This window comes from Paroedura picta, chromosome 14 (assembly GCF_049243985.1).
Source record: "Paroedura picta isolate Pp20150507F chromosome 14, Ppicta_v3.0, whole genome shotgun sequence".
Classification (NCBI taxonomy): domain Eukaryota; kingdom Metazoa; phylum Chordata; class Lepidosauria; order Squamata; family Gekkonidae; genus Paroedura; species Paroedura picta.
This window is the reverse complement of record NC_135382.1, coordinates 19,251,888-19,263,906: the sequence shown is the minus strand read 5'-3', so window position 1 is coordinate 19,263,906 and position 12,019 is coordinate 19,251,888. Positions and strand designations below refer to the sequence as shown.

Genomic DNA, 12,019 nt, shown 5'->3' with positions numbered 1-12,019 from the left:
CGCACCGGGCCACAGGCTGGAGTTTGAGCTGGGGCAGTTTGCCCCGCCTCTTCCTGCTCCTGCATTGAGGCGTGTTCAGCCCGGTGCATCTTGTCCACCCCATATATGTTCTCCTACATGGGAGCCAGGGCATTGAAGTTCCTAGTGCAGCAATGATCCTCATCTTTGCAACTCCCTCCATGCATTAATCCTCCTGGTTCTTAGCTTTTTGAGGTTAGCCCTTAGGTGAAAATGTTTCTTGTATAGGGTAGGAAATGCCTGAGGATTTGGGGGGTGAAATCTGAGGAGGGCAAAGTTTGGGGAGGGGAGGGACTTCAATGGGGTATAAAGCCATAGAATCCATCGTCCAAAGTGGCCATTTTCTCCAGTGGAACCGATCTCTGTTGCCTGGAGATTGGTTGTAATAGTTGGACATCTCCAGCTACCAATTGAAGGTTGACAATCCTATTCTTGCTCCCCAGGATTTTTGTCAGTTTTGTTCATTCTGTGGATGTTTTCCAGCCCTAGTTCTTGTGGCTGTCTCTCTGTAGAGTTGCCCAGCCTCCAGGTGAAATTTGAAGATCTCCTGGAATGACAACTGACTTCCAGATGACAGATCAGTTTGGGCTACTTTGGAAGGTGAACTCTGTGCCATTATACCCCATCGAGGTCCCTCCCCTTCCCAAATCCTGCCCTTTCCAGCCTTCACCCAGATCTCCAGGAATTTCCCAACCTGGAGCTGGCAACATGCTGTTGCTATTGATGTTTTGATTTTAGAAGGCACTTTATTTATTTACAAAATTTATATCCCACTTTTCTACCTTTACAAGAGCCACCAAAGTAGCTAACAATTTAACACGTATATGATAAAATCATTAAAATCAATTCCCCTCCCAAGCATACATCATTCAAACAAATGTGTTTGGGGAACAAACACAGTAAAGGAACCTCTCAGTTTGAGGAAACTTTAATATCTGAAAGAAAAGCCTAAAAACACCGTAAAAGTCTGCAATTCAAAACTAGAAGTTGTGAAACAACCGATTTGTCTAAAGAAAATTGCTTCCTCAGTTCCAACTATTCTGCCCCTGTTTGTAAATAAAAACTTAGATTGGTTTGTTGGTAAAAATACCTCAGTGCCATTCTGACAAAGGGCTTTTAAAAGGAAGGACGACTCCTCACCTTCCCAAAAGGTTCCAGGCCTGAGTAAAACCCAAAAGAACTAACTGTGACAGGGTGAGACAGCGATCTTTATTCATTAACTAGGGACAAAGCCCGCATTCAGGAATACAACGGGTGCTAGTTTGGAGGGTGGGGTGGACAGACAAGCCAGCTGGTTGGAGGAGGAGGCAGGGGTGGGACAGCTGCCCTGAGTGGGCGTTAAGTGCTGAGTGGCACTTAAACCGTGAGACCAGCTCCTCCTTCTAACCCTTTCCAGAAATATTAAGTGGAATAAATAAAGTAAACCATTCTACAAAGGCTAGCTCAGTACCAGTGTCTATTATATGTGTTGTTGTAAACTGTCTCAAGCCGGGCCACTGGGAAGGTGGTCTAAAAATCTAATCAATCAATCAATGTTTAATTGCTATTTGTATTGTTGAGTAGAGGTCATGATTTGGGCCCTCTTGCTCTCCCAGTTGGTAGCAACCCACCTCATTGGTAGCAACAGAGGGAACCCGACACGGACGCCTGAGAGGCCATAACACAGAGAGCAGAATCACAAACCAGGATAATTGTTAGCTGCAGAACTGTTGTAATGGCCAACTTACAATGGCAATTTGCAACTGATGCATTTGCGGGCGTTGGGGTTGATCTGTTGTGCCTTTACAGATGGACCTCATCTGCCTCCTGCCTCTGGATTTCCTCTACCTCAAAGTCGGTGTAAACTCCCTCCTGCGTCTACCTCGCTGCTTGAAGGTGAGTCATGATGAGCTTCATGGAATCATGTCCCAGAGGCATTTCCATAGCACTTTGACACTGGCTGTCCAATTGGGTGTCCAACTCTGGCTTCGGAAATTCCTGGAGATCTGAGGATGATGGCTGAAGGGGGAAGAGATTGGGGGAGGGTGAGATTTCCGCCGTGATGTGAGGCCATTCCATTACTTCCGTTTTTCCTCGATTTTATGGTATACCATAAAGCCCATGTTCACCAGCAGCCGTTTCCTCCAGGAAAACTGATTTTTGTAGCCTGGAGACCAGTGTAACTCCAGGAGACTTCCAAGCCCACAAAGAGGTTGGCAACCCTATCAAACAGGGAGAAGGTGGACCTTATTGGCATTCCTCTGGGAGTATTGATGCTACTTGAGGAAGCCATTTCGACACCAGTGTGCTGGTGGTGAAGCGTTTCCTAAGCGGATGACTTCTGAGGGCTTCACTTCTGGCCTGATCCTCTCTTCTGTTCTCTCTCACAGTACATGGCTTTCTTTGAGTTCAACAACCGGCTTGAAGCTATTCTGAGTAAGGCCTATGTTTACAGGTGAGCCCTTCTGCTTTAATTGTTTGGTCACAGCATTTATGGGATGGGACAGCAAGGCATGTTTGTCCCCTGAATCCTAGGGGCTCTAGTCCCTCCCGCATGGGCAAACCTTTTCTTGCCCACAGACAGCCCCTCCATCTTAAACAGCTCCTCACCCACAATAATGCTACGTCTACTTCAAGCATGGACCCTGGTACCAGAGCTTTCAAAAAGCTTCACTTTGTTGCTATGTACACCCAGGCAAGACCATTACTGGTCCTAAAAACATCAACTACATCTCCTCAGGATCATTAATTTGTTCATCTTCTAGCACTGTATATTCCATAAAATACCACCAATGCCCTTCCATACTTATATGGGACAAACAGGTCAAACCCTACGCCAAAGGGTAAATGGACACAAATCTGACACCTGGGGCCATTCCGCACAACTTAAATGTAGCCGACGTCTTATCTTTTGTAAATGCTATTAATTTAACATTCCACATGACGTCATAAACAAACTGCAAAATTCCCACCAAACTCCAGCAACAATCGGAATTTTATAGTGCTTAGGGGGAAATCCAGAAAAGTGGATTCCCCCCGAAAAAAACGCTACACTTGAGCACAAGCCGCAACACATCAGCGAAAGACATGTGCGTTCTCAAAATAGCGGTAGAAAGAATGTCTCTCCCTCACTCTCACCCCCAAGCTTCTGGAGATGCAGTCGCCTTCCCCCCCCCCCTTAAACCAGTGAAAGCAACGAATAAGCGAGGCTTCTTCAGCTGAAGTCCCTCCACAGAAGTGCTTAACAGTAAAACAAAGCTCCCTTCTGCAATTGTTTGTAAATTTTCCGAGCACAATACAGCCCCCTGTTCGATACTGCCCATAATTTCTGCCAGAAATCGCTCCTATCAGGGGGGGGTTACTTGAAGAGCGTGTAAACAATTAAGCGTCAGCTCCTATGCCATCAAAAAAGGTCTTTCTGCGACAATGAATGAACAAATATTTGTTGCTACTGGTATTTTCGGGTTTTTAAAAAAACAGTTTTTAAAGGGAAAGTTTTTGGGAGCACGAACACAACAGTTCATTGGCTGTTCTGTTTGATTGACGGCCGGGGGCAGGAAGAAGCACGGAAAAATATCGCCTCCTTTGTTGCGATTCCTGTGAGACTGGAAACCTGTGGGGAATGAATAAACCTCTACTGGGACTTCAATATTCCTCTAGAATTGAACGTGTGCGGAATGATGAAATTCCACTATTAAATATAGCATTTCAGCATACTGCAAACATTTAGCAACATTGGTCCTTGTGCGGAATGGCCCCAAGAATCACAAGACTGAAAAATCTGTAGGAGAACATTTCACCGTCCCAGGAAAGAAGAGCTCTTTTTTTATACCTCACTTTTCAGTACCTGAAGAGGTCTCAAAGTGGCTTACAAACACCTTTCCCTTCCTCTTCCCACACCAGACACCGTATGAGGTAGGTGGGGCTAAGAGAACTCTGATTAAAGTGCTCTAGGAGAACAATAGTGACTAGCCCAAGGTCACCCAGCTGGCTGCATAGGGAGGAGTGGAGACTCAAACCTGGTTCTCCAGATTAGAGCCCGCTACCCTTAACCACTACACTGCAATGGCTCTCTCAGGACAATCAAACCCACTAGGGCTTAACAGAAATGTCAGGTTCGTTTTGCACTAAATCACCCAGTTCTCACATCTGTTTGCTGATCTATTATTATATGTATGCTACTTGGCTGTTGCTCATGGATTTTACCAACTACTTTAATCCAATTTTAGCTATACTTATCACTTAGTTACTTATGCATCTTGACTCTACGTAGCCTCTCTGAGTAGCTAACCCCCCCTACCCCTATACGTAATGGTTACTGAAGTCCATTTCAGTGTATCTGAAGAAGTGTGCATACACAAAAAGTTTATATCCCCAATTAAGCTTTGTTGATCTGGACTCAAACTTTGTTCTGTTGCTTCTGACCAACATGGCTGCCCACCGGAATCTATTCCTTTTTGAGATTCAACATGGATGAATCTTTGGAGTTGACATCAATGAGGATTTTATTGACTTGACTACCTTTTAATGACTTTTGGGCATTGTTTTTAGCTGCGCACTGCTTCGAGCAGGTTCTGGGAAGCTGTGAGAGGGAGTGAAAGTCGAGTGTGTGCATTTCTCAGATCTTCATGGGCATATTTTGAAATACCTGTCTTACCAAGTGCTGAGAAATACTGTTTTCCTCTTATACTTTTATTGATGATTTTCCGTTTTGTAAAGGTCTTTGGCTCTATGCACGAAATAGAATACTGCTAAAAAAAGGTATCATTTATACATCCAAATGCAGTAGAAAGAGTTGCCCTCTGTTTCTACTAGTCGCAAGGAAGAGCACCTGCATCATTTTAGAATGATTTTTGTAATAGGCTTTCTTCACCTCCTTTGCAGAGTCATCCGAATCACAGCCTACCTGCTCTTCAGCTTGCATGTGAACTCTTGCCTGTACTACTGGGCCTCATCCATCAACGGACTGGGATCTACCGAGTGGGCCTACGATGGGGAAGGGAACAGGTACTCTGCACAGCCTTGGCTTTCTGTGTTTGGTGTTGGGGGTCAAAGCTGGGACAGAAAATGCCTTGGTCGCATCATTCACACACAGGCCTGTTTGTGTCCTTCAAGTTACCTCCGCTGTTACTACTGGGCTGTCAAGACCTTAATAACAATCGGAGGGCTGCCGGACCCCCACACCCTCTTTGAGATCGTCTTTCAGCTCCTCAATTACTTCACAGGGGTCTTTGCTTTCTCTGTCATGATTGGCCAGGTAAGAAGACAAGCAACGCCTTCCTTCCACTCCTAACCGTGCTGCTGCTGGTTTCTCTTCCTGCATTAGAACATTTAAAGACACCTATAGGATGGGAATTTCCCCTAACTGCAGCTGTAAAGGACATTTTCTGTGAATTGGGCAAGTCAGCTGTTTGCATGTCATTTCAGTTGTTGCTGAACTGGATGTAAACTGATGTGGGCTTCTAGGAAAAGTCAAGATCATTTTTAAGTAAACAGATTTTGTATGACTGTTTGTGCCTATTCTATGTTTATTTTTCATTGTAAATTGGGGAGGGAAACTTGGTGCCATGCTCTCTTTTATCCCACAGGAATGGCCATCTTTCAGATAGACTAATTTCTCTTCTGTCCAATAGCCTCTTCAAGAAGAAGAGTTGGTTTTTATATCCCGTTTTTCACTACCCAAAGGAGACTTCAAGTGGTTTACAATTGCCTTCCCTTACTTTCCCCACAACAGCTACCCAGGGAAGTAGGTGGGGCTGAGAGAGCTCTGGCAGAACTGCTTTTTGAGAACAGTTCTGTGACTAGCCGAAGGTTGCCCAGCTGGCTGCATGTAGAGGAGCAGGGAATCAAACTTGGCTCTCCAGATCAGAGGCAGCTGCTCTTAAGCACTATACCAAGCTCAACACCCCCCTCCCCTGGTCTTACAGGCTGAAAAAGGAGTTTAAATATGCAAAGAGGTTCAGAGCAACCAGACAGCTTAAATGAGGAAGAAAGTTTTATTATGAAGAGAACCAAACTGTGTATAGAAAGGGAGAGTCAATCCTAGCAGTCTAACTGTTCTGTTCAGTCTGTTGTGGAGGCAAGCAGGGAGGAAGTCTGTTCAAAAGAGCAGGAAGTCTCCAAAGAACCGATCAGGGCAGCGGAGAAGATTATATGAAAAAACCAGGAATGTGCTAACTACACATCTCCTCTGATGCCCCCTGTAGGACATTCCCCCTATTCTATTCAATCATACACACTTCAGATTTTGTGTATTCCAATTAAAAACTCTATATGTCAGGTGCTCAAGATGTTCCAGACCACCTCCTCCCTGTCCGGCTAACTGAGCATGTGGAGGATCGAACCTGGAACCTTCAGTATGCCAAGCAGATGTTCCACTGAGGAGGCATGGCCCCAGCTGGTTTAATTCCCATCAGTCAGCTCCCAAGAGTAGGTCATGCTAAATCAAGGATCCCCTGGGTTTGTTCTTTTTCGTCTCCATCACAGATGCGAGATGTCGTGGGTGCTGCCACGGCTGGACAGACGTACTATCGGACCTGTATGGATAACACAGTGAAGTACATGGCTTTCTACAAAATCCCCCGCTCTGTGCAGAATAGGGTCAAAACGTGGTATGAATTCACGTGGCACTCTCAAGGCATGCTGGGTAAGACAGACCTGCTGTTTTGATTTATCTTCCACTGATGCACTTTGGACTTTGAGATAGTTTTTGGCAATGTGCTTTGCACAATTGTGATCTTGCACGATTGTCCCTTTAAATGTGTCTATGCACTAGCCCTGCGCTTCAGATGAAAACTTGCTGCCATTTCTGAGTGTGGCCCACTTTGCTGTTGTCCACTTTCGTGGCCTTAGTGCAGATCTTGTATTGTGGAATGAACTCTCTGTGGAGAACTGCGACAGCCTATTGTGTCTCCCTTTGGCTGGACGTTTCAAAGGTTTCTCTTTCAGAGAACATTTTTTTTTGGATGCTTTGTCTATATTTCAGTTTTGTAATCATCCACAGCCTTCAAGTCCTGTTCTTGAACTGATATAGGGTTGATGGTTTTATCTGTAGGTTGTTCAGTAGCTCTGGACTCTTAGGAAAGGTGGCATGCTCATTTGGAAAATCTATATGGCATCTGTCCAGAGAACTAAAGGCAGCTCACATAGGAAAACATGACAAAAATAGTAAGAACAGCAAAAACAACAACAAAAACACAACATTAAAATTAAATAATTAAAAAAAAGCAAGCCATACATTTTAAAATAAGAATTTGTAGGGTTTTTGGAAGCCCTGGGAGACGATCAAGAAGAAGAAAAGCTTTTTTATATACCTTGCTTTTCCCAACCTGAAGGAGTCCCAAAACAGTTTACAAACACCTACCCTTCCTCTCTCAACAACACTCTGTGTGGTGGATGGGGCTGAGAGCTTTGAGAGAACTGTTCTGCAATAACAACTCTAAAACAAATGTGACTACTCCAAGGTCAACCAGCTGGCTGCATGTGGAGAAGTGGGAAATCAAACCCGGTTCTCCAGATTAAAGTCTTTAACCACTACACCACACTGCCTCTGAAGTGCATTGCGGTGGGGTCCCAAGCTGAATGGCTAGGACAAAGATAGAGGGTACTCAGCCTCCAAATGAAACCTAGAGATTTCCCGGGATTACAGTTTATCTCCAGACTGCAGAAATAATTCACTCTCGAAAAATTGGCTGGTTTGGACTTTATGGGGATATACCCTGATGACATCTCTCTCCTCCCCAAGCCCTGTCATCCCCTAGATCAGGGGTAGTCAACCTGTGGTCCTCCAGATGTCCATGGACTACAATTCCCATGAGCCCCTGCCAGCATTTGCTGGTAGGGGCTCATGGAAATTGTAGTCCATGGACATCTGGAGGACCACAGGTTGACTACCCCTGCCCTAGATCCACCCCTCACCCCCCAAATCTCTGGGTATTTCCCAGCCCACTGCTGACAACCCTCAAGGGTGCCTTGCTGCACTGTAGAAGCATAAAAGAACAGTTTTATTTCACAGGAAAAACTGTTTCTGCAGATTTGGCTACATTTTTAATCTATTGTTTCTATGTCGTCAATGGGCTGTTATTTGGGGGGGGGGTGGCATCTTTGCAGCTTGCTTGTTGTCATCTTTTCTGACTCGGGCCTCAGAAAGCTTGCTTAGAGATATTTGCTGTTTAAAACAATTGAGCCCCAGATCCTGCATTTTGCATAGATATGACTTCAGTTCCTCTACAACATGACGATAAAAGGGGGATGGCTTTCACCAGTGGGTCTGCCGCGAATGGAGAATTCCAATTTTTGGTCTGCATTCGTGTCTTTTTTTCAGGGCAGATGAACCTTTCATTTATTGTTTCATTCTGTAGATGAAGCAGAGCTGCTGAAGCAATTACCAGAGATGATGCGGCTGGACATCGCCGTCGATGTGAACTATGACATAGTGAGCAAAGTGCCTCTCTTTCAGGTACCCCTGCCTGTTCCCTCGAGCCTTAAATGACATCAGTCCTCATAATCTGGGCAGAAGCCAAATAATTCCTCCTTTATTTTGTTTTAGGGCTGTGACCGGCAAATGATTTTTGACATGTTAAAGAGGCTCAGATCAGTTGTTTACTTGCCAAATGACTACGTATGCAAGAAGGTAATAAACCCCATAATGCTCAAGGGAATGAAATGGAATGCTAATTCAGATTTCATATAAATGTTGAAATGTGACACACACACACCCCCACCCACTCTGGTTTTAAATTATTTTCTTTGGGGACTTGAAAAGGTGCAAAAGGGTCTGTGGCAGACTGTCAGATTTCTTTTATTTTTTGCAATCCAAATGTTTATGCTCATCAAGCACAACAACAGTGACTGGGAAAAAACACACGGATAATGCCTTCACTGACATCATCCCATCAGCTAATCTGATTGGCTGTGTGCATTCATGACATCATCACATTTGATCCCTAATGGTTGGATTTACCTCATGAAAAAGCCCTTTCAGTTTAAAAAAATGGTGGCAAAGTATCAAACTAATTTGCTAAGAGTCACATATCATTTTTGTCACATCCCCATTGGTTCCTCAATGAAGAAGGTTTGGAGAAGCAGCGAAAGCGGTTTATTGATAAAGCAAAATAGAGTACATGATAATGATTTATTTATCATTTATTTATTTGTTTCATTTATAGCCAGTCGCTCCCAGAACTCTGGCTTGCAGTGGCTTATATCGTAAAAACCCCACAATAAAATCTCAAGAAAAACATATAAAAACAGTTATCCCTTCCAGGCAGCAAAATCATTTCTCCACCACTCCCACTCAATGGATTACCACCAACGGATAACCAGATGCTTTGGGGAAACAGCTGGAAAACAGGATGAGCAGTTGTTCTAGCCCCTTCAGAAGGGGCCTCAGATCTTAACTGCTCTGGCCTTGACCAAAGACTTAGCAGAAGAGCTCCGTCTTGCAGGCCCTGCAGAATTGGGAAAGTTCCGACAGGGCCCTCAGGTCTCCCGGGAGCTCATTCCACCAGGTCAGGTCCTGGAACTGATTCTTGTTCTTGTTGGAACTGATTTGTTAGCTACATACAGATCAATATATTCCCCAATCATTCCACACACAACCCAAATGGCGCATTAACATGCCTCAATTTAGAAAAAGCGAGCTCACTACTTTCCCAAGAAAACAAATGGTCCAGAAACACCCAGGTGCCACTTTCAGCACCTGAGGTCAAGCCACAGGTACCCTTCCAATTTCCCCTGTCACCTGGCTTCATCCTGTCACCATAACTCTACCAATTGATCAAAGGCACAGCATCAAAGTGAGATAACACAGACAAGCAAAAGAAGGCATCTTTCCCAGGCCAGAGGAAGAAAGACCCCTCCCCGCTGAAACCATGGCAGGATGCTGCAGTAGCAGATCCTAACAATTTTGTGTATAGTAAATTCCATTTTAGATATAACAAGTAGGAAACCCGCGAGATTCTTGAAGGTGGAGAATCAAATCCCTCCCCCACTGGGCCAACCACTTACCAGGGAGCTCCCTGCTCCCCCTTCCTCTCATGCACAGAGAGAAGGTCCACCTCTAACTTGCCCACCCATCCATTTCCAGCAATGCTGCTCCTCCTCTCACCTGCCTGCACACCTCCAGTGAGACTGCCCAGGTGCTTATCATCTGGCCACCAGGCCTTCTCCTAGCTGGTGGGGGAGGAGTAGCTCTTGCTTCTTTGCAGTCACTCACAGCACCACCACCTGGTCAGTGCAAGGTGGATACCCATCTTCCAGCCAACCGCCGGACAACAGGCAGGGGTGGGCTGCATCAGGGCACATGGGGTCACCTGGCTCCTCCACCTGTTCATAAAGCTGGTAAATTGTCATAGTGTGCACTTACACAGACGTGTTCCTCTGTTTTGGAGTGGGGGGAGTTGTAATCTTCCTCATTTTTTCAACCTTTTGTGATTTTTCTGCAAACCTGGGAGATTCTCCCAACTTTATATTTTAAAAAATCCCTTCACCTTACATAGCTCCAATCCCTGGATTTAAGTATCTGCAAATGGGACTACATTGACTATTAAACATATTGGTACAGTTTAATCAATTTGAAAATATTTATCAATATGATTTATTTCATCCGGGATATACTGTTTCTGTGCCCCTCAGCTTTGTGTGCCCAAAGCAAGTTACCTCCCTTGCTTTACCCTTCTTACAGCTCTGCATTTTGATTTCAGGGAGAAATTGGCCGAGAGATGTACATCATTCAAGCTGGGCAAGTCCAGGTACTGGGAGGACCTGATGGGAAGACAATCCTTGTGACCTTGAAAGCTGGATCGGTGTTTGGAGAAATAAGGTCAGATGCCCACAGACGAAATGTATAGTGTTTCCTATCACTAATGCTGAGATTGGTCATGGTCCCCTCCCCCATTTGACTTTTGCAACAACTCTGAGAGATAGATCAAGCAGAGCAAGAGGGGACCAAGGGGGAAGAATTCCAGGCCCCCCCGGGGCCAGCCAAATGGTGTGGTTTGTTTTCACATGATATTTGAAATCTTGGCATCTTTGAGAATGACCAAACTAGATGATGTGTGACATCACACTGGTCAAGATGTCCCAACACAACTTACAGTCATGTGTGGTGTCAAGGAAGGGCTGTGGCAGAGCTTCAGTGGCAGACCCTCTGCTTTGCATGCAGGAAGTCCCAAATTCAACCCCCAGCATCTCCAGCGGACAGGATCAAGTAGTATAGTGATGTGAAAGACCTCGCCAGAGTCCCTGAAGAGCTGCTTACAGTCTGAGCCTGTGAAATATCCCATGATGCCATATTGCATCAGGTGAAAAGGGATTTTTTGCTCTTTTTATAGTTTACTGGCTTTAGGAGGCGGGAACCGCCGCACAGCCAACGTTGTGGCTCATGGATTTACGAATCTTTTCATTCTGGAAAAGAAAGATCTGAACGAAATTTTGGTGCATTACCCAGAGTCTCAGAAGCTGCTGCGGAAAAAGGCCAGGTGAGGATGCCAAGGTGCTGTGTGTTGGTTGGTTGCAGAGGACCCAGATGACAGGGCAGTTTCCGTCGCATTAGCACGTCTGTCGCTGGGAGAGCTCATTTTGCCAACTTTTAAACCACAAGTTCAAATAGTTGGCGGGATGTGATTCTCACTGTAGATCCTGGTGCCTCTATTGCTTTTTATTTAGTTAGTTGGATGTTCATACATCACATTTCTCTCCATTGGGGATGCAAGGCAGCTCCTAGCATTGCCTTCCTTTTTCCATTTTATCCCTGCAACAGCCCTGCGGAGCAGGTTAGGCTGAGAGTGTGTGACCGGCCTGAGGTCACCCAATGAGCTTCCATGGCAATCTTGAGGGTGGTGTAGTGGTTACGAGTAGCAGCTTGTAACCTGGAAAGCTGGGTCTGATTCCCTGCTCCTCCACATGTAGCCAGCTGGGTATCCTTGGGCTAGTCGCAGTCCTGTTAGAGCTGTTCTCACAGAGCAGTCTCTTTCAGAGCTCTCTCAGCCTCACCTGCCTCACAGGGTGTTTTTTTTTGGGG

At 45.2% G+C, this 12,019-nt stretch overlaps 1 protein-coding gene across 3 annotated transcripts in view; it reads left to right on the top strand.

Moving 5' to 3' along the window:
* Positions 1–12,019, top strand: part of CNGB1 (cyclic nucleotide gated channel subunit beta 1) — a 31,648-nt gene that overhangs the window by 16,764 nt on the left and 2,865 nt on the right. The window contains exons 9-17 of one of the 3 annotated variants that reach the window (XM_077310269.1): positions 1,807–1,893; positions 2,388–2,452; positions 4,882–5,004; positions 5,113–5,254; positions 6,484–6,643; positions 8,358–8,455; positions 8,546–8,629; positions 10,701–10,819; positions 11,331–11,477. In XM_077310269.1, coding sequence (XP_077166384.1) covers positions 1,807–1,893; positions 2,388–2,452; positions 4,882–5,004; positions 5,113–5,254; positions 6,484–6,643; positions 8,358–8,455; positions 8,546–8,629; positions 10,701–10,819; positions 11,331–11,477 — 1,025 coding nt within the window. The remainder of the gene's footprint in view (positions 1–1,806; positions 1,894–2,387; positions 2,453–4,881; positions 5,005–5,112; positions 5,255–6,483; positions 6,644–8,357; positions 8,456–8,545; positions 8,630–10,700; positions 10,820–11,330; positions 11,478–12,019) is intronic. The other 2 variants (XM_077310270.1, XM_077310271.1) reach the window with 2 other exon arrangements.